The 20,867-nt window shown below is 39.8% G+C and overlaps 1 protein-coding gene across 7 annotated transcripts in view; it reads right to left on the bottom strand.

Annotated features, from left to right (window-relative positions):
* Nucleotides 1–1,035: 1,035 nt before the first annotated feature.
* dnai2b (dynein, axonemal, intermediate chain 2b) overlaps nucleotides 1,036–20,867 on the bottom strand; it is a 68,515-nt gene continuing 48,683 nt past the window's right edge. For 5 of the 7 annotated variants that reach the window (XM_048555540.1, XM_048555541.2, XM_048555538.2 and 2 more), the window contains exons 10-14: nucleotides 19,752–19,887; nucleotides 14,102–14,248; nucleotides 9,974–10,201; nucleotides 2,869–2,901; nucleotides 1,036–1,264 (exon numbers count right to left, since the gene is read on the bottom strand). In XM_048555540.1, coding sequence (XP_048411497.1) covers nucleotides 1,250–1,264; nucleotides 2,869–2,901; nucleotides 9,974–10,201; nucleotides 14,102–14,248; nucleotides 19,752–19,887 — 559 coding nt within the window. In that variant the 3' untranslated portion in view covers nucleotides 1,036–1,249. The remainder of the gene's footprint in view (nucleotides 1,265–2,868; nucleotides 2,902–9,973; nucleotides 10,202–14,101; nucleotides 14,249–19,751; nucleotides 19,888–20,867) is intronic. The other 2 variants (XM_048555543.2, XM_048555545.2) reach the window with 1 other exon arrangement.

Genomic DNA, 20,867 nt, shown 5'->3' with positions numbered 1-20,867 from the left:
ATTCGCAAAGCAGAAGTATAAAGGGATCTGGGAGTATTGGTCCAGGATTCTCTAAAGGTTAACTTGCAGGTAGAGTCCGTAATTAAGAAAGGGAATGTAATGTTGTTGTTTATCCCAAGAGGGTTGGAATATAAAAGCAGCGATGTGCTTCTGAGGCTTTATAAAGTTCTAGTTAGGCCCCTTTCAGAATACTGTGTCCAATTTTGGGCCCCACACCTCAGGATGGACATACTAGCCCTGGAACATGTCCAGCGGAGATTCACACGGATGATCCCTAGAATGGTAGGTTTAACGTATGATGAACGGCTAAGGATCCTGGGATTGTACTCATTAGAGTTTAGAAGGTTGAGGGGAGATCTAACAGAAACTTACAAGATAATGTATGGTTTCGAAGGGGTGGATGCTATGAAGTTGTTTCCGTTAGGCGGGGAGACTAGGACCCGTGGGCACAGCCTTAAAATTAGAGCGGGTAAGTTTAAAACTGAAATGAGATGACATTTCTTCAGCCAGAGAGTGGTGGGCTTGTGGAATTCATTGCCATGGAGTGCAGTGGAGGCCAGGACGTTGGATGCCTTCAAGGCAGAGATTGACAAATTCTTGATCTCAGAAGGAATCAAGGGCTACGGGGAGAGTGCATGGAAGTGGAGTTGAAATGCCCACCAGCCATGATTTAAATGGTGGAGTGGACTTGATGGGCTGAATGGCCTTATTTCCACTCCTATGGCTTACGGTCTTATGGTCTAATTCTCATTGCAAAGTTAACCTGGTTGAAGAACATGAAAATTCAAGAGCATGATGACTGCTTTCAGCAGCCAAACTTAATTGTGGCTTTGAAAGTGGCTTCCTCAACTGTTTCCTAGTTGTGGAATAGATGTCTCTGTTGGAGCAAAAGTTTAGAAAGAATGTACATTATGGTAGTGTCACTTGTCTTGACAGACAATTTTTTTCAACACAAGGAAGCTTGATTTTGCAACAAATTTACTTTGTTGATGCTCAATAAATCTTTTAGAATGCAGCATTTATAAATGAAAGCCATTGCAAAGACAAGCTAGAAATTTTATTTAAATATCCAAAAAAAACATATTTTGAATAAAGTTAACAAACTATGAAAATAGGTGCATCTAATGTCCAGATGTCAATACACAGTTTCAAGGTGTTGATCTTCTGGACGTTGGCTGTTCCTTCAATAACTAAGCAAAATGAATTAATTTATTCAGTTGATGCTGCAGTCTCAAATTGCATTCTCCATTTAGTACTCATCCGTCTAAAGAAGAGATAAAAGCTCAAATTAGAAGTATGCAGTAACCTGAGAAAAGGATTCACCGTGGCATCTTCGACTGAAATAGAACATTTTGATCCACCAGCTGATGAAGTGTTTCATAAATCTGCTTCAATTTTGAAAAACATATTTCATATTCAATTTTTGTCTCTTGTAAACACAATTTTCTAATACTAAGATTTGAAATAATAACAATTTCAGGTGGTGGTCTGGAAGAAGTGGGAGTTTTTTTTATATCAGCAGGTCTAAAATGGAATCAAAACTTTGAACTAATGATTAGATTCTAACTACACAAGAAGTCAGAACCTTCAACTATTTTTTACATAGGTCATGACTGTGTAATTATAATATGCATTTTGTAAAGCAAGCTAATCTGTCTTTAAACTGGATAACTAATTCTACAAGATAACAAAGTGTGGGGCTGGATGAACACAGCAGGCCAAGCAGCATCTTAGGAGCACAAAAGCTGATGTTTCGGGCCTAGACCCTTCAGCTCGAAACGTCAGCTTTTGTGCTCCTAAGATGCTGCTTTGCCTGCTGTGTTCATCAGCCCCACAATTTGTTATCCTGGATTCTCCAGCATCTGCAGTTCCCATTATCTCTGAACTAATTCTGAACTAAAATGGCTGCCAAAAATCAGAGATTTGTGATTTTGGGTTACAACTGCTATTGGGGCTAGGCTGCACTTATCCCATGAGAAATCACCAGAGAACATTTGAGATTCAACAAACATTCCAAGGATAAACAGAAATGTCTTGACAATGATTACCTTGGAGGTGTGTATAGCTCTTCCCAGTGCACTACACTCTCACAATGAGAGCCATCCAAGTTAAGGCTGAGATACTTAACAGTTAAATATCTCAATTAAAACAAGAACTGATAGGATCTATATCCCACACATAAGCAACCAAATATGGAAGCTTGATTAATCAGTTTTGGATTAGCAGCCATTTTAAGTTTTGATCTGTATCAGCCATTTTGGGCAGAATCTCCTAAGAAGTCTGAGGCACCATCAGATAAGGAAGACCAGGCTACTGAACCAGGTTACAATGGGACACGACATGCTGTGCTGTAAAAGCAAAACAAAATGGAAGTTTCACTCCCTCCTATCACTTGTAACAGTCCACTCCACCTATGAAAGCAATCTCCAGCTCTTCAACTGAATCTGACCTCAAGTCTTTAACCACTTCACTCTAGAAAGAGAATCTTCAAGCAAATAACAGGATTCCAACCATCTTAGAGATTTCATGCACTTTCATCTTTATAAAATATCTTTGATCCTTACCTACTTTTTAATCTTTATATTTGTACTTTTAGTTAATAACTACAGTTGTCACTGAGAGCTTTCAACAAAAATGGTGCACCAAACTACGTTTTGATCTTGTGTAAAGCTTAAAGCTGTGCTTCTGGCCTCTTTAAAAGTGCACTCTTAAAAAGTGCTAAGGGCTATTGTACTAACTTATGCAAATCTACAATTTACAGAGCACTGAGGACCACCTGCTATGGTCATGATACATTAAATAATTAAACTAACTTGGAGTATAACCAAAGCATTAGGAAATCCATCAAATTCAATAAGCTGTTCTCACCTCATCATCATCTTCCTCTGATGTTCCCTTTTCCTAAAAGAAAACACAACTTTGTAACAATTTGATTTGAAACAAGTATACTTGTGGCTTTTCCTGAATACCAAACATGGAATCTCATTTTAAGGCTTCTGCTTAATTTGTGCCAAAATTCAAATTATTTAATCTGGATGTGTAAAAGGATGGAGATGGGTATTTTTGCTAAATTAATTTCACTATCATCCTAACTACAGAGGACTATTATCAGGCCTACTTGCAGTAGACAATTTTCAGACATGTGTTCACTAAAGTCTTAAAAGCTCACTGCTCCATTTTATGAAATAGAACAAGCAGGAGTAAAAATTCAAAATATTTACAAGGTTACTCCAGCACTTTAAGAAAAATAATTAGCCCCTTATCTAGCATAGATGGGTAAAGACGATGCCTTGTTTGAAACTTTCAGACTTCATGACAGATGCTGTGTTACTCAGCTTCCTTTCATCAAATCCCAAATGCTGATTTTTCCTTCATGATGTATGTCAGCCAGTATTAATACAAGTTCACATCAGGATGATCAAAGCCATTGTGCACTCCCCCCGCCAAATCTGTTGATCTTTCAATACAGATCAGGACTTTTGTAATTATACTGCCCTGTTCTAAACAGAATTGAGCTTTTGAATGCTACTGATAGGATGAGCATCCTATTCATCAAATAGAACATTTAATTTCAACTTGGTAACATTCCCAGAGTCTACACCTGCTTGAACTCCACTACTACATATTCTTTTCATGAATCGTTATCATAGGAACATACAAATTAGGAATACAAGTAGACCACTCAACTGCACTTCATGGCTCTGACTACTTACGTCTGATAACCTATCACACCCTTACTTCTTTGGAATCTATTTCTGAAAATATTCAGGGACATGTTCCACTGCCTATTGAGGAAGACAGTTCCAAAGATTCAATCTTCTGTGAGAAAAAATAGATTTCCTCATCGCTCTTAAATTGGCGACACATTATTTTAGAACTGCAATCTCAATTTCTAAGTTCTCATAGAAGCGGAACATTCTTATCACATGAATCCTGTTGATACCCCTCAAGATTTTGCATGTTTCAAAAAAAAATCTTTTTCTTCTCAATCGCAATAGATACAATCCTAGCCTGTTCAACCTTTCCTCATAAGACAATCTGACCAATCCCAGAATGATTAATTAAATCTTTTCTGAAGTGCTTCCAAAGTATGTACCCCTTCTGTAAACAAATTAAACAACAGTATGCACGTGACTCACCAATGTATTACATAACTAAAGCACAGACTCCCTTCTTCTGTATTCAATTCTCCTTGCAATAAACAATGACATTCTATTTGTTTTCCTGATTACTTGCCATACACTCATACTGATTCGTTTATGTTTGAGGTACTAGGATATCTAGATCCCTCTGCATCTCAAAGTTCTACAATCTCTCACTATTTAGACAAGAGTTTTTTTTTACTCTTCCTGCAGAAATGGACAATTTAACATTTTCCTATATTATATACCATTTGCTTGATCTTTTCCCTTTCATTTAACCCATGTCCCTTTGTACAAACTTTACATCACCTTCACAACTTAATTTCTCATCCATTTTTATGTCATCAACAAATTTAGCAACCATACCTTTGGTCCTTCGTCCAGGTAATACATAAACTGTATAAAGCTACTGTCCCAGCACTGATCTCTATGGCACAGCACTCTTCACATATTACCAGCTAAAAATTGACTTTTTTTTTCCTGTTGGCTAAGCCAATCATCTATTCATGACACTATGTTACCCATTATACCACGTGCTGTTACCTTCGGAAAGAACCTTTCGTGTGACAACTTATCAAATAACTTCCGGAAATCTATTCACAGTATATCACCGGTTCCCCTTTACTCACAGCACAGATAACTTTTCCAAAGATTGCCAATAAATTGAAAAACATGATTTATTTTTCACAAAACCATGTTGACTGTGCATAATTACCTCTTTTCTAAGTGCTCTGCCACAACGTCTTTTAATAGTAGTACTAACGTTATACCTATGTCAGTTGTGAGGCGACCTGGCTTGTGGTTAATAAAATGTGAGGCTGGATGAACACAGCAGGCCCAGCAGCATCTCAGGAGCACAAAAGCTGACGTTTCAGGCCTAGACCCTTCATCAGAGAGGGGGATGGGGTGAGGGTTCTGGAATAAATAGGGAGAGAGGGGGAGGCGGACCGAAGATGGAGAGTAAAGAAGATAGGTGGAGAGAGTATAGGTGGGGAGGTGGGGAGGGGATAGGTCAGTCCAGGGAAGACGGACAGGTCAAGGAGGTGGGATGAGGTTAGTAGGTAGATGGGGGTGTGGCTTGGGGTGGGAGGAAGGGATGGGTGAGAGGAAGAACCGGTTAGGGAGGCAGAGACAGGTTGGACTGGTTTTGGGATGCAGTGGGTGGAGGGGAAGAGCTGGGCTGGTTGTGTGGTGCAGTGGGGGGGGGGGACAAACTGGGCTGGTTTAGGGATGCGGTTGGGGAAGGGGAGATTTTGAAACTGGTGAAGTCCACATTGATACCATATGGCTGCAGGGTTCCCAGGCGGAATATGAGTTGCTGTTCCTGCAACCTTCGGGTGGCATCATTGTGGCACTGCAGGAGGCCCATGATGGACATGTCATCTAAAGAATGGGAGGGGGAGTGGAAATGGTTTGCGACTGGGAGGTGCAGTTGTTTGTTGCGAACAGAGCGGAGGTGTTCTGCAAAGCGGTCTCCAAGCCTCCGCTTGGTTTCCCCAATGTAGAGGAAGCCGCACCGGGTACAGTGGATGCAGTATACTACTTTGGCAGACGTGCAGGTGAACCTCTGCTTAATGTGGAATGTCATCTTGGGGCCTGGGATAGGGGTGAGGGTGGAGGTGTGGGGGCAAGTGTAGCATTTCCTGCGGTTGCAGGGGAAGGTGCCGGGTGTGGTGGGGTTGGAGGGCAGTGTGGACTGAACAAGGGAGTCACGGAGAGAGTGGTCTCTCCGGAAAGCAGACAGGGGTGGGGATGGAAAAATGTCTTGGGTGGTGGGGTCGGATTGTAGATGGCGGAAGTGTCAGAGGATGATGCGTTGTATCCGGACGTTGGTGGGGTGGTGTGTGAGAACGAGGAGGATCCTCTTTGGGCGGTTGTGGCGGGGGCAGGGTGTGAGGGGTGTGTTGCGGGAAATACGGGAGACGCGGTCAAGGGCGTTCTCGATCACTGTGGGGGGAAAGTTGCGGTCCTTTAAGAACTTGGACATCTGGGATGTGCGGGAGTGGAATGTCTTATCGTGGGAGCAGATGCGGCGGAGGCGGAGGAATTGGGAATAGGGGATGGAATTTTTGCAGGAAGGTGGGTGGGAGGAGGTGTATTCTAGGTAGCTGTGGGAGTTGGTGGGCTTGAAATGGACATCAGTTAGAAGCTGGTTGCCTGAGATGGAGACTGAGAGGTGAGGGATGTGCTGGAGATGGCCCAGGTGAACTGAAGGTTGGGGTGGAAGGTGTTGGTGAAGTGGATGAACTGTTCGAGCTCCTCTGGGGAGCAAGAGGCGGCGCCGATACAGTCATCAATGTACCGGAGGAAGAGGTGGGGTTTGGGGCCTGTGTAGGTGTGGAAGAGGGACTGTTGCACATAACCTACAAAGAGGCAGGCATAGCTGGGGCCCAGGCGGGTGCCCATGGCCACCCCCTTAGTCTGTAGGAAGTGGGAGGAGTCAAAAGAGAAGTTGTTGAGGGTGTGGACGAGTTCGGCTAGGCGGATGAGGGTGTCAGTGGAGGGGGACTGGTCGGGCCTGCAGGACAGGAAGAAGCGGAGGGCCTCGAGGCCATCTGCATGCGGAGTACAGGTGTATAGGGACTGGACGTCCATGGTGAAGATGAGGTGTTGGGGGCCAGGGAATTGGAAGTCCTGGAGGAGGTGGAGGGCGTGGGTGGTGTCACGGATCTAGCTGAGGAGTTCCTGGACCAAAGGGGAGAAAATGGAGTCCAGATAGGTGGAGATGAGTTCGGTGGGGCAGGAGCAGGCTGAGACGATGGGTAAACCAGGGCAGGCAGGTTTGTGGATTCTGGGAAGGAGATAGAAACGGGCCGTGCGGGGTTGGGGAACAATGAGGTTGGAGGCTGTGGTTTCCTGTTCTTGGTCTCCCCTTTTGATTAAAGGAGTTACACTCACCATTTTCCAATCAGATGGTACCTTTCCTGAATCTACAGAAGTTTGGAAAATCAAAGTGTGTACATCCACTATCTCATTAGCCATTTCTTTCACGGAATTTACATTGTCATGCTGAGATGTTGAAGACTGATGGATGCCATATACCTGTACATGTGCCTATGTTATCAGTGATGCTACTCTGCCATGACACAGCTTTCTGGCTGTAGAATGTGTATGCACAGATGGTGGTGCTGACCCTACACCATTACATGAGAACTTTGTGGCCACTGTCGTGCTGTTTCCCTGCCCTGCTTCTCCCCTTGTAGCTACTCGCTCATGGAAAGCAGCAGTGAGTGAGACAGCAGGTGAGGCACCAAACGGCTCTTCCTGAGCAATCTACTGCGTCAACAGTTTTCTAATTTGTTTCAGGCACAGCAGGCTGCTGCATGAAATAAAATGTGACACGTTACACAAGCACTGTGTTGTCAATGGCAGTGACATCAAAAGCACTGCAGTTGTGGGGACACCCCTGCAGTTGTGGTGGCAACAAACACAGCCTTTCTTTTTAATACTCTAGTAAGAAGTGCGCCAGGATCCAGAACTTACTGGAGCTGTGGCTAACAATTTGCTCAGCACAACTTGCTTGGTGATTGCAATTTTCTTGAGTGTGTCCTGCTCTCTTGATTGACAGCTATTTCTAGAAATATTATGTATATTTGTAATGTTAAGAGCTCTCTCTTTATTCCCAAGATTCACTTCCTGTAGGACCAATGCTCACTTGGTAAGTTTTTCTTTTTCAATATCTAAAGAAAATCTTACTGTTTTTATATTTTTTGCTAGCTTTTTCTCATGCACTATTTTTTTCTCTCTTTTGTAATATTTTTGATGATTGTAAATTTTGTCTTGCCACCTGTTTTTGCACAATTGTATGCTTTTTTTCTTTAAGTTTGATACTGTCTTTAACTTTTCTAGTTAACCAAGGATGGTGAGTCCTCCCTTGGAATTTTTCTCTTTTGAAGGAATATATCTCTTCATTCTGAAATATCTCCATAAACATCTTTCTCTGCATCTCTATTGACCGATCCCTTAATCTAATTTGCTACTACCCTTTAGTTAGCACCACTATCATGCCCAAATAATTGCTCCAATTTATTTTAACTTGCCAGTCTTGGGCACACTGCTCTCTCCCTATACCTTATTAAGAAAATATTCCTAAAACATTCTATGAGCTCCTCATCTGTCTATCGACGCCAACCTGAAGTTTTTCAGTCTCTAGATTGATTAAAGCTCCCATTGATTTTTTGATGAGTTCCCATTATTTCTTCCTTTACATGCTACCTTACTATGTGGTTACTGTTCCCAGTTGCCTACTCATCCTAAATACTATGTACCCTTCAATATTCCGGTTCCAAACTATGTCATTCTGCAGCTGTCTCTCGATGATGCACTTGTTTATTTTTACTTGTGCTATTAGTTCATGTTTTGTTTTGAAGACTACATACATTTAAATACATTTCCTTTACTTTTGTCAATTGTTCTTTCTGGAACCTTTAGCTTTACTTGTTCAGGCACTCTTAGATTCATACACACTGTCCTCTCCTGACCTGATTGGTTTATATTTACTACATTAATGCCTTTCTCACTTGGTTTGCCTTTAGTTTTTGATTTATCAAATATTCCAAAATTTGATCATTTGCACAAACTATTTAGGGTAAAAGCCTCTTTAGATCACTAGTTTTGAAGTTCACTAGAACACTTGTACCAGCACAATTCAGGAGTATATCACAGTACAACTCCACTTTGCCAAATGCTGGTGCCCATAAACCATAGCCTACTTCTACTGCTGCAGTCTTTGAGCAATGCATTCATTTTTCCAAACTAAACTGTCCTATGCCAAAACAGCAAAAAGGTGACTAGATTGAAACATATAACATAACAGGGTGCATGTGGAAAGGAGGTTTCCTTTTCTGGGAGAATCTTAGAACTAGGGATCACTGTTTAAAAATAAGGAGTCATCCATTTAAGACAGAGAGGCGAAGAACAACTTTTCTCACAGGAAGCAATGAGTCTTTTGAACTCCATTCCTTAAAAGACTTTACTACTACTACTACAAGGATACTCTTTCCTTGTACTCTGTATATTTTTGGTATTAACATGGTCCACAATGTCTGGATCCTCCATTTAGGAGGATTGGCCAGTCATGCCAATTCTCCCTCTTCTGAAGATGTAGGTTAGTTTGGATGTGACCTGGGGTCAAGTTGGAGAACCTTAACTTTTTTATTGCTTGCCAAGCCCAAACCCACTTGTTTTTGAACAAATAATAGGACCAGGACCACAAGCCCCTGGTCCCAACATTTTATAAGATTATGGCTGATCTTCCCTAGGCTTCAACTCCTCTTTGTGACAGCTCCTGATACCCTTCAAAACTCACTATTTCAAATATCCACCCCTTCTTTAAGTACTTTCAGTGGTCTAACCTCCATAACTCTGGAGAAATCCAGATATTCACAATGCTTAGAGAAGAAATTCCTTTGCATCTCAGTTCTAAATTAGTGTCTTGTTATTCTGTAACAATGACCCCTAGTTTGAAATTCCCCTGTAGTGGAAACATCTTCCCAACATTCCCTGTCAAGCCCCCTCAATGGTGCATGCTTCAATAAGATCACCCATCATTCTTCGAATCTCTAATGAATAAAGTCCTAACCTGTTTAGCTGTTCTTGAGAAGTCAAACCCTTCATCCCAGGAATCAGCCTATCGTAAATCTCTTTTAAACTGCTTCCAATGCCAGTTTATCCTTTCTTAAATATGAGGACCAAAACTACACAGTATTCCAGCTGCAGCCTCACCATTATCAAAAGTTAAAATTCCTGCCTCTAGGACCATCTTGATAAATATACTTAAAGTACATCTCACCATCAGATTAATAAAAATCCCTCACTCTCCTTCAATGTACCTGTTGGTCCATTTTTTCCGTCTCCACCTCAAATCTCTCTCTTTCTTTTTCAATAGTTTCAAAGAATGTTTCCTCAGCCTTTGCAATTTTGTACTCAATTGTCTCCTCCTCATCGACTTCTTTGCTTTCCACCGCCTTTCCTTGTTCAGATTTAGCACGTTCTTTTGCACGTAACTCACGTTGACGTGCTTCCAGAATCTTCTCCCGTTTTGTCTCCCTCTCAAACATCTAAAAATGAAATGAAAATAATGCCACATTTATAGAACAGCAGTTTTGGATGCAGTCAGCCTGGGCTCAAATAATATTCACATAATCGACAAGAAACCACACCATCATCTTTGTAAAATATGGGATTTTGTACATTTCCAAATGTAAGATACAAATTTGTATGTTAAGTTAATTAATGCAATGGCAAAATGAGACTAATAAAATAACCTCTTAAAACTGGAAATCAGAATTGGCATAAAATTACACCCAGTTTACAAAGGATAAATGATAAAAAATATAGCATCCATTCTGTTTTATAACATTAAAAGCCTGTAGTTTTATTAAAAATTTTGATTTTATGTAAATATTAACTTCTTATCCATTTCGGAAAAGAGATTGTTATCAAAATTGCATAATTTCACGATAATCCAAAATCATTGAGTACAAGCCAGAGTGGTTTGCAACTTGTGTTAGAACGAGTTTTTAGCGAAAGGGTGTGAAATTCATTTACCCCAATTCTTGGACATGGGTCTGCAGTTTTCAGTATATCATGCACATTTTAGAAATGAGACATAAGACAAAAGTTCATGCAACTTCTTAATTCAAGACTGTGGCCTGACACAATGTGGTCTTCACACCAATGACCTTTTCAGACTTGGCATCCACTGCATTCTCCACAGGGCTGACTTGTGTTCCTTAGAAACCATGTCTCCAGATGTCACTCCCTTCATGAAAGTAATGTTACAGAAATGCTCACTATCCTTTGACGGAGAGGCCACTTCATTCCAAGGAAAGAGGAAGGGTTGCATAAGTTGTGATATTGCCTCAGACTCACTTGGCTAAGAGGTGAAAGCAGGAGGGTGGCCATGTTCTCGTTGGGAGCAAGAAATTTCTGAATGGCCCTGTAATGAATGTGGTAGCATGTGGAAATGATAGTAAATGACCAGAGAACAGCCCCAGAGACCTGATAGCAGTACATTAAAAAAATTAATGACCTGACTCAAATGGTCAAGATACTTGTGTGCATTTACAAATCACATCTTGAACCACCACACCACATCTCTCACCCTGTTCAATCCATCACACCTTGACAAAACACAATTTACTCTTAATATTTGTATGTTATATCTCAACCTCATACCAAGGCCAAGGAGCAAAATCGCAGGCCACAGTATTGATCCTGCCCTGTTCCCAGTCATGACCCAAAAACCAAAACCCATCTTGGCCCAAACACAGCAGATCCACACCAGAACCAAGGACAATGGACTCTCTGGCACCCAGTAATTGGGCTATGAAGACACCCCTTGTGCAGTTCCTTGCCTCACACAACTTTAAATCATACAAACCTCTCACTGCTTCCAGGTATTCAACTGCGACCTGCTTCACCATCACGCATGCTGTGAATATACAACAACTCTGTTGCAGGAATGGAGGCATTTTTGGGCAATATAAAGGAAAATGTTGACAAATGTGGATATAGAGACTTACTGCATAGCCAGATGGTTAATAATTAATGACTACGAGCAGATTCTGAATCCATCATGACACAGGCCACTGTGCAAAGCATGAACCCCATCTTTTACACAGTGAATGTGGCGGACACCTCCATGGAAATGCTGCCAGACTAACCATGATGGAGCAGTTTCAGCTTCTACTGCAAAGACAAAGGCCTACCAATGTTTTAATGTTGCTCTAGAAGCTCAAACAGAGGCCAGGCTGCTGCTATCCAAGCACAGACAACTTCTATTGTGATTGTGAATTGGGTGCTTGACAGGGGATCGAAATCTGGTTAAAACATGCTGGCATTCTGTGCTCCACCAGATGACAAAGAGAACTGAGAAACTGCCTGAGGGACAATAGCATCATGGAGCACAAATTTTCACTCCCACCACTGCCACTCTGAAGTTGCCTTCACAGATATCTCTTAGCCAGCTAGCCTAGATAGCTGCCATTCATAGACAACCACACAGTAGCACGCAACCTAGGGGAGAAACATAAGGTATCAAGTCTTACTGCTGATTAGTTGGCACCGTTAAAAAGTTGGAGCATGGATAAATAGATCTCTTTTTTCTGTATCTTGTTTTGCTCTCCCAGAAAAAAAAGCAGTCTCACTTTCCAAATTGTGGATAGCAACCCTCAGCAGTCACAAGACAGGTGTTTAGGGTTGTGCAGTCAGGGACAACAATGGCTGCTGTAATTTTTGTACTGGTTCCTGACAGCTGCAAGCCCCAAAGAAGCCTGTTAAAAGACAGTGCATCTTTGTTTTGTAGACACAGTACCTCTTCATCAATGCCCACAGCACTCAACTCCTGTTTCCCTCTCTGCTCAGCAACTGAACCCTCTCTCTTTGTGCAACCAATGAAGCCTGTCCCTCCTCTTAACTGAAGCCTCTCTTCACATTCTCCATTCAAAAAAATGCAGCTTCCTTGCCCAGACTCAACTGCTCATGTACATCTAATTTTTTTAAAATTCTGAACTTACACAAAGTCTAAGCCATTAAAAATTGGGTTACAATTATTTGGGAAATACTTTGGGATGTAATGGCCTAGAACAGTCTAAATGAAAAACAGCCAGATGAATGGAAATTAATGTCTTCTGCTCAATGATTAGATTGAAACATTTATATATGTGGCCTACAGGAGAACAGATTAGTGCCAGTTACTTCACTGACTTTTAGTATGTTAAGTGGTTTCGCCCATGGAGAGACAGAATAGCATATTTGTTAATTTAACTTAAAATACAGCATAATAGCAAACAGAGGAATCCAATTCAAAATTGGGAAAATCAAATGTTTACAAGCTGCAAATAACTCTTCGTACATTCTCATCAGGTCTGCAGTATCTGTGGAGAAAAAGCAGAATTAATGTTTCGTCTCCAGTGACCCTGCTTTACAACATGGTTCTGAAGGGTCACTGGACCCAAAACATTAATTCTGCTTTTCCTCCGCAGATGTTGCCAGACCTGCTGAGATTTCCAACAATTTGTTTTTCTTTCTGGTCTCCAGCATTGGCAGTTCAATTTTTTTTACCTTGTACATTCTCCTTCTTTTAAAAGCAGTGTCCATTTTTACCATTTTCAGTCTGTAATCAAATGAAAACATGTGGTCCCTTGTAACAGCGATAAATTTTTTGAGAGTTGTCAATTAAACTTTGTGGTTGACAGAGTCAAAGGCAGACACCAAAAAAGACCATGACTGGTGGTGTTTCTTACATTTTTCTTGAATTTGCTAAATGTAAATATTTGAGGACTAAAATCAAAAACCTGAGACTCAGCTTGTGGTTACTTAGGCAGTAGTGATCCATCTGTCACTATGTGTGTTTAAGACTTAATCAGTGAAGCCAGTGTAAATTTCTACAAATCCAGTGGCAACAGCAGCATCCTCTCCCAAGCCAGCATGTCCAGTATTGTGATGTTAAACACTGAATACCCTTGTGCTTGGTTGAACACATCATTGGTACGCCTGATATCAGAGTCTCCAAGCAACTCTGTTGTACTGTGAAGTGAACAAGTCCAGGAGATTCTCAGGAGGATCCGGAAATGCTCTCAAAGCATCCCTGAAGAGGTCAAACATCTTACCAAAATTGAGAAGGGTTATTCAGGAAGGCACCAAACAGTGATTTCATTAAGACAATGCAGAGACAATGTCAAGGAGTTTGACAGAGGCCACAGCTTCCAAACAATGTTAAATCAGCATTATTTCACATCATACACTCTAGATTTTGTTAGAATTACATAATTTGGCAATATTACCAGCAATTTCACTCATTTTTGGATCTGAAGCACACCCTTCAGATTTGTAGTTTTACTTAAAATAATTTTTGATGTAATGTGTTCCATTAATTTTAAAAATAAAACTACAGCTCAGTGGAGACAAGCTGACTGCAGAAATGGTGATCACACATTCTTGTTCAGAACACTCACCGCATTTGCAAGTGCTTTTTCATTTTTCTGGTAAGTACAGAAACCTGATGAATACTCGAGAAGTGTTGTTGTGCCTCGGTGAGAACCACAGGCAAGCAATCGGCCATTGTCTTGGATGCGCAAACTGTATAGAGCTTCATCACACACCTAAATGTTTGGGGTAGGGAGAGGAAGTAAGGTGAATTTATTTACAAAAAAATGTCATAATGCAGCAATGTGACAATGAAACACATTACACTTGGTTCTCCCTTTTTACTTAGCAACTGTATCTAAACTCAACTTTCCTTCAGTATCAATATGACACCCTTATCTGTATTATATCAGGCTGAAATAAAAAGTACATTATTCTAGACTTTTCATTATCATGGCACTTTAGAAATAGAAAAATTCCATCACTGACATGTGACACCAAATACCAATTAAAATGACAGTACTTGCATCACAACTTTTAATATTGCTATTGTGATAGCTGCATGTATCCATGTAGTAAATATGCGCAAACTAAAACCATTTTGTAGCAATTGAAATAGAACTTAAACTAATATGGGGTCAGCAACAGAATTGTTAAAACATTTATACACTTCAGTTTCATAAAATGACCACTTATTTTGAAAAATTATTAGGCAAAGTGAATAAAAATATTGCTTTAGAATATGTTACACAATTCAGGCAAAAAATTAATTCAAATTTATATCATGCATTGGGAAAAAAACAAAAATATTCACCCAAAATGTTCACTACACTTCCAAAAATCTGCTAGGTAAGGTACTGAAATCAAAGACATGAGGGGAGTTTTAAAGTTTGAATGCAAAGATAAGAGGGCTGAAGTGCCAGAAAGACAAGTACAAAAAGCTGCATAACAAAGTGTGAAGCTGGATGAACACAGCAGGCCATGCAGCATCTCAGGAGCACAAGCTGCATGTTCCTTTTCCATTTGAAAATATTTTCTTAGATTGCAACTTAATAAGAACATTCACAGATGATCTTTTAATCCTTTAAAAGCAATTCAGTGGTAGAGGTCGATTCATGCTTACCATTTTCTACTGTCTGAGCTTGTAATCTGAATTCTCTAATTATGATAAGCATCAAGCTGATGCCAGGTGCTTCCCCACAGGGAGTAAAATAACAAAAGAGGAGTCAGGATGCTCCAAACAGGCAATTCCAGATAATGCTTTACAATGTGCTCTTATGTCTTAAATGCAAGAATAGATAAAATGTATCAAAATTGCCATACTCAGTAAAATAAATTCTATTATAATGAATAAAGCACCAACTTACAGTTGAACCTGTTAGCAAGACTCTTTAAGTGATGCATACACACTCTCTTTATTCACAGGTACAATGTACAAGTTGCTCCAGCTTACTTTACACACAGTGACTGGAATGAGTTTGTGTGTACAATGCCTCATATAATTAAACATTTGGTCAGATTAGATATCGGAGGGTGCAGGCTAATGACAAGTTGCCTTCTAAACAGGAATAGAGGGAAAGATGAACTTTTTTCAGCCATATTGATGTATCTTCAAGCAGTACATTATTAAGAGACGTTTGTAGAGTTGATTAGAATCATACTACTACCTAGCTCTCACAAGAGAAAAGATCAATATGTGGAATGACATTGAGGATAGATGAAAATGCTTTAAAAAATTAAACCACCTAATACTTTGCTTATTAAAACAATGCCCATTAACAACTCAATAAAAGATAACAACTTGCACTGGAACCAGGAATTAAATGTTACCCCCTAAGCATCCCTAATCTTTGTGAGCCCCCTAATCTACGTGAGCTCATTATAGTAATAGACTGGTATGAAATGTAGGAACAAAAACAAAGTTTCTGGAAAAGCTCAGCAGGTCTGGCAGCATCTGTGAAGGAGAAAACAGAGTTAATGTTTCAGGTCTGCTGACCCTTCCTCGGTCACCAGACCCGAAACGTTAACTGTTTCCTCCTTCCCAGATGCTGCCAGACCTGCTGAGCTTTTCCAGCAACTTTGTTTTTGTGCCTGATTTACAGCATCTGCAGTTCTTTTGGTTTTTATTTGGTATAAATTGTAACTTTTTAGACAATGTAGTGCATCCTTGTAGCATTAAACAGTTCCATTTTCTTTGGAAATCAGATTTAGGAAACAAAATTACATTATTAAAAAAAAGTAAATATATTAAGGATGTGCTTCAAAATTGAATGTATGTTTGCAATACGATAATCAAGACAATATTCCTGTACCATTGGTATTCACATTATGAGGTGATCCTCCCAATTAATTATAATGATATTTTGTACACATCAATTAGAAAGACTCTAGCTTTAGCTAAATTAAAAACTATATTAGTCGTGATTTCAGCTATGACTAGGAATTTCAAACTGATATACGGGTTACCAGGTTTATAAGCAGAACTAGATTGTGGTAAAATGAAAACAAAAGACTGTGGGATTTGTAAATCTGAAATTAAAGCAGAAAATGATGAAAATTCTTAGAGACCAGGCAGCATCTGTGGAGTGAAGAACAGATTTAACATATCAGGTCAATGACCTTTCATTAGATATGCAATTTACGACAAACATGCCTTTTAATGATTCATTTCATAAGCAGAACTGGGTTAAAGCAAGTTGCCCTGAAACACAACATAGCAGCCAGGGAGCATAGACACCAATGGGTGTAAGGTATTTCCCTTCAAGTCATCGAGAGTTATGAGTCAAAATATATCTTATTAAAAACCGAAAGACCTGCAGATGTTGTAAATCAGAAACAAAAACAGAAATTGCTGTCAAAGCTTAGCAGGTGCGGCATACCTGTGGTGAGAAATCAGAGTTAATGCTTCTGATCCAGTGGCTCATCCTCAGAACTGTTCTGAGGAAGGGTCACTGGACCTGAAACGTTGACTCTGATTGATCTCTACAGATGCTGCCAGATCTGCTGAGCTTTTCCAGCAATTTCTGTTTTTGTATCAAAAAATATCTTCCCACTTTGAGGATGTGCACTGAATCCTGCATCTTTTTCAAGTTTGTTTGTTTATAATGTTCCTTACTGAAATTTTTATAATGGTTCCTAGATGTTTCGTACACACCTCTAGGCCTGACAGCATCCATTTCCTGGTTCCTTTAACAGCTCTACCAGAAATTAGAACTAAAAAGCAAAATATACATTTTTTATTAAGAAAACAGAAGTCTGAGTCTTAACCTACTAGAGGTAGATAAATGGGTACAGAGAATATATTCCTACTTGTCAGAGAAGCCAAAATAAAAACACTTAAATATAACCTACAAAATCTATGAAAATCTATTAAATTAATAAATCTAAGAAGGAATTAGAGCAAAACCCTTTTACCCAAAAAGTGATTAAGATGGGAAACATGGAGCAGTTGATGTGGAAGGCGAAGCTGCATTAAAGAGAAAATAAGATAAACAGAAGAGGAGGAGATAAAAAGATGTACTGATAAAGTAGACTAATTAGGGTGAGGGTTGGAATGTGTGGGGCATGGGTACCAGCGTTGACTATTTGGGCAAAATGATTTGTCTCAATGCTGAAAATTCCAAGTAACTTTGACATTGCAATTCATTGGTACAAGAATTGGGGCATCATGATATGGCTGTGCAGGACATTGGTAAGGCTAATTTTGGAATGCCGCATACAATTCTGGTTGCAACTCTGCAACAGTCTCAACTCTTAGACCCTGCAATTCACTCAGATTTTAAAATCAGATGTGAAATATAACAAGCTAAGCACATATAAAACACACACAGATAATGTTGGAGGAAGTAAGTGGATCTACCATCATCTGTGGAGAGAGAATGAGAGTTAACATTTCGAGTTTGGAATGACTCTTCTTCAAAACTTTTGAAGAGGATTCATATTAGGCTCAAAATGTTAAGCTCTGTTTCTCTCCCCAGAGATGCTGTCAGGCCTCCTTAGTTCCTCCAGCATTCTCTGTTTGTTTCAGGTTTCCAGAATCCAGTATTTTACCTTTTTCAAAAGAGTGTACAAATGTTGTAATGAATAGTTGATATTTTAAATTTTTGTGTTGGTAACTGCTATGATGCAGTTAAGAATGTTAGGGATTCCGGATATTTAACAGTTGAATGATTACATAAACATTGTAATGGATCATGATGCTGCAGTAACAATAACAGTAAAGGTTAACATTTGACACATGTATAATCAAGTAGGCTAGTTTGACAAAGCAACATGACTGTATTCATGACTGAGTTCCAAGCGGGGAATCATATCACAGTGCAGTGTTGTTGAATGGTCTAATTTATAATGCTTCAAGTCAATTTGAATTAAGCAGACATAATACTCAAATCCAGAATATGCAAAAGAACTCCACCAATTATGCAACCAGTTTGCTTCTTAATGTTTTAAACTAACTTGAAAAGCTCTGTGGCATAACAATTATTTTGCTGTCGTAGAAAGAAAACATTTCTTCCTTGTCAGTTATACTGCAACAAATCACAGCATCTCCAGATAATCCTACCTGAACATGAGTTTGAAGAAATACTATGTTCTCAATGACTTGGATGTGGTTTAAATCTTAGCCAAAGTGTTGATTGGGAGACTTCAAATAGTTACAAGGCTTGTTGGCTAAGAGATGGATAAAATGAGCATGGCCCCTGCTCCTGAACAATTTGCTGTTAACCTGGCTGGAAATAATTCCAGCTCAATGACCACAAATAAATAAGGAAGATATTAGAGTCGTACAGCACAGAAACAGACACTTTGGTCCAATTTGTCTGCACCGACCAGACATCCCAATCCGACCTAGTCCTGTTTGCCAGCATTTGGCCCATATCCCTATAAACCCTTCTTATTCATATGCTCATCCAGGTGCCTTTTAAATATTGTAATTGCACTCGCCTCCACCTCTTCCCCAGCAGCCGGTTCCATACATGCACCACCCTCTGCATGAAAAAGTTACCCCTCAGGTTTTTAAATCTTTCTCCTCTCACCTTAAACCTTTGCCTTTTAGTTTTGGACTCCACAACCTTGGGAAAAGACCTTGGGTATGCACCCTAACCATATGCCTCATGATTTTATAAACCTCTTTAAAGTCACCCCTCAGTCTCTGAAGTTCCAGGGAAAAATGGTCATCTCTAGCCAGCCTCTCCACATAACTCAAACCCTCCTGACCCAGTAACATCCTTGTAAATCTTTTCTGCACCCTCTCAATTTTTGCAACGTTTTTCCTATAGAAGGGTGACCAGAATTATATTCAGTTTTCAAAAGTGGCTTCATTAATGTCCTGCACAGCCACAACATGACATCCCAACTCCTATACCATTGAAAGCAAGCATGCCAAACACCTTCTTCACCAACATCTCTACCAGCGACTCCATTTTCAAGACTATATCTAAGTATGTTTCCAGAGATGATTGGTGAGAAGAGGAGAAAATTAAAAGTGCAGGAGGGATGTCAAAGAAAAATGTTCATATCACCAACATTATTGCTTCAATATACTTAGGGCAAGAAGGGAAGACAAAGAGAAAAAGTAACCAAGGTTCTTAATCTTTGTAGTGTACAGGATTCTCTTCCGGAAAATACAAAGACTGGATCTTGACTTTATGCAATTATGTCAAGTGATGTCGAGGCAGCAACATACTTTATACCTGTCCTAACTTTTATTTTCATTTGCAGATATGCAATTGATCATAGTACCTTAACACTGAGGGTTGGTTCACCATGTTTAAACAATAAGTCCCAAGTATCCACAGTGCCATCCATTTTGGTTGTGAAGAAAACAGATGGCCTGACGGGGCTCCAACAACCATCTGTCAAGTTGGACATGTGGTATCTAATGACAAGAAAAATCAGAGAAGGTTTGAGCGAGTAATTTTAAGCAATGTTCTATTTTTCAGAGGCAAAGCATCTGTAACCGCCCTTCTAGAGGATTCTATAGCTCTGCCAGCATTGCTACCAAGTACAGCAAGACTCGTGTACATTGAGTCTTGATCAACTCTGACAATTAATACATTACCTTGTTTGTGATGGACGTTCTGCCGCAAGATGACTTGTAATTGGGGAAAATCAAAATTTTCCCATTTACAGCCTGCAGGAAAGCAACATGTTGGTATGATAACATCGAACTAGGTGTCCTGGCCTATAACTGAGTAAACCTGGGACTCAGTTGTGAACCTAGGCTCAAATCATTTTGAAGATCCCTGAACATTTGAAGAATATTTTTCATTCCAATATCAAAACGTGCATTAGGGATTTTTTTCCTCCATGAACTTGAGTCCTATAGCCAATTTGATGGCATCTTCAGACAGGCGGCAACCCAAGATGAACCCTACGGCCATTGATTCCTACTGCTTTATATGATCTTCCTCCAACTCTGTAAACTTTGGCATAAGTAGTGCAGTACCAATGCTACTGGTAGTGGATCCAGGAACGAAGGCTCAGAAAAAAAAGGCACAGATTTTCAGACAAGGTTCTGTCTTAATCAACACCTTCCAACCTATCTATGATTAATTAGATAGTACTGGGTAACTTAATATTCATAAGGACTAAATGTGATCATGTTTGTCGTATCTATTCATGGTTTTCACAAATTATGGTCATGCTTATCAAGTATGGATATGACTTACACAAAGTGTTTGATCTGTTTATCCACAGGGGTTACTTGCACTAAATCTAAAGAGCAATAGTTAATAATATCATCGTCAGAAAAGAACAATTTTGGTGTTCAACTTGAAACATCATTTGTTTCTTTAGTGGTATAATTGCACAAAGAATCTCCAAACTAAAGCAGTTTAACACTGTATAGTTTACAAG

This window comes from Stegostoma tigrinum, chromosome 22, assembly GCF_030684315.1.
Source record: "Stegostoma tigrinum isolate sSteTig4 chromosome 22, sSteTig4.hap1, whole genome shotgun sequence".
NCBI lineage: Eukaryota > Metazoa > Chordata > Chondrichthyes > Orectolobiformes > Stegostomatidae > Stegostoma > Stegostoma tigrinum.
This window is presented reverse-complemented; position numbering and strand designations above follow the sequence as displayed.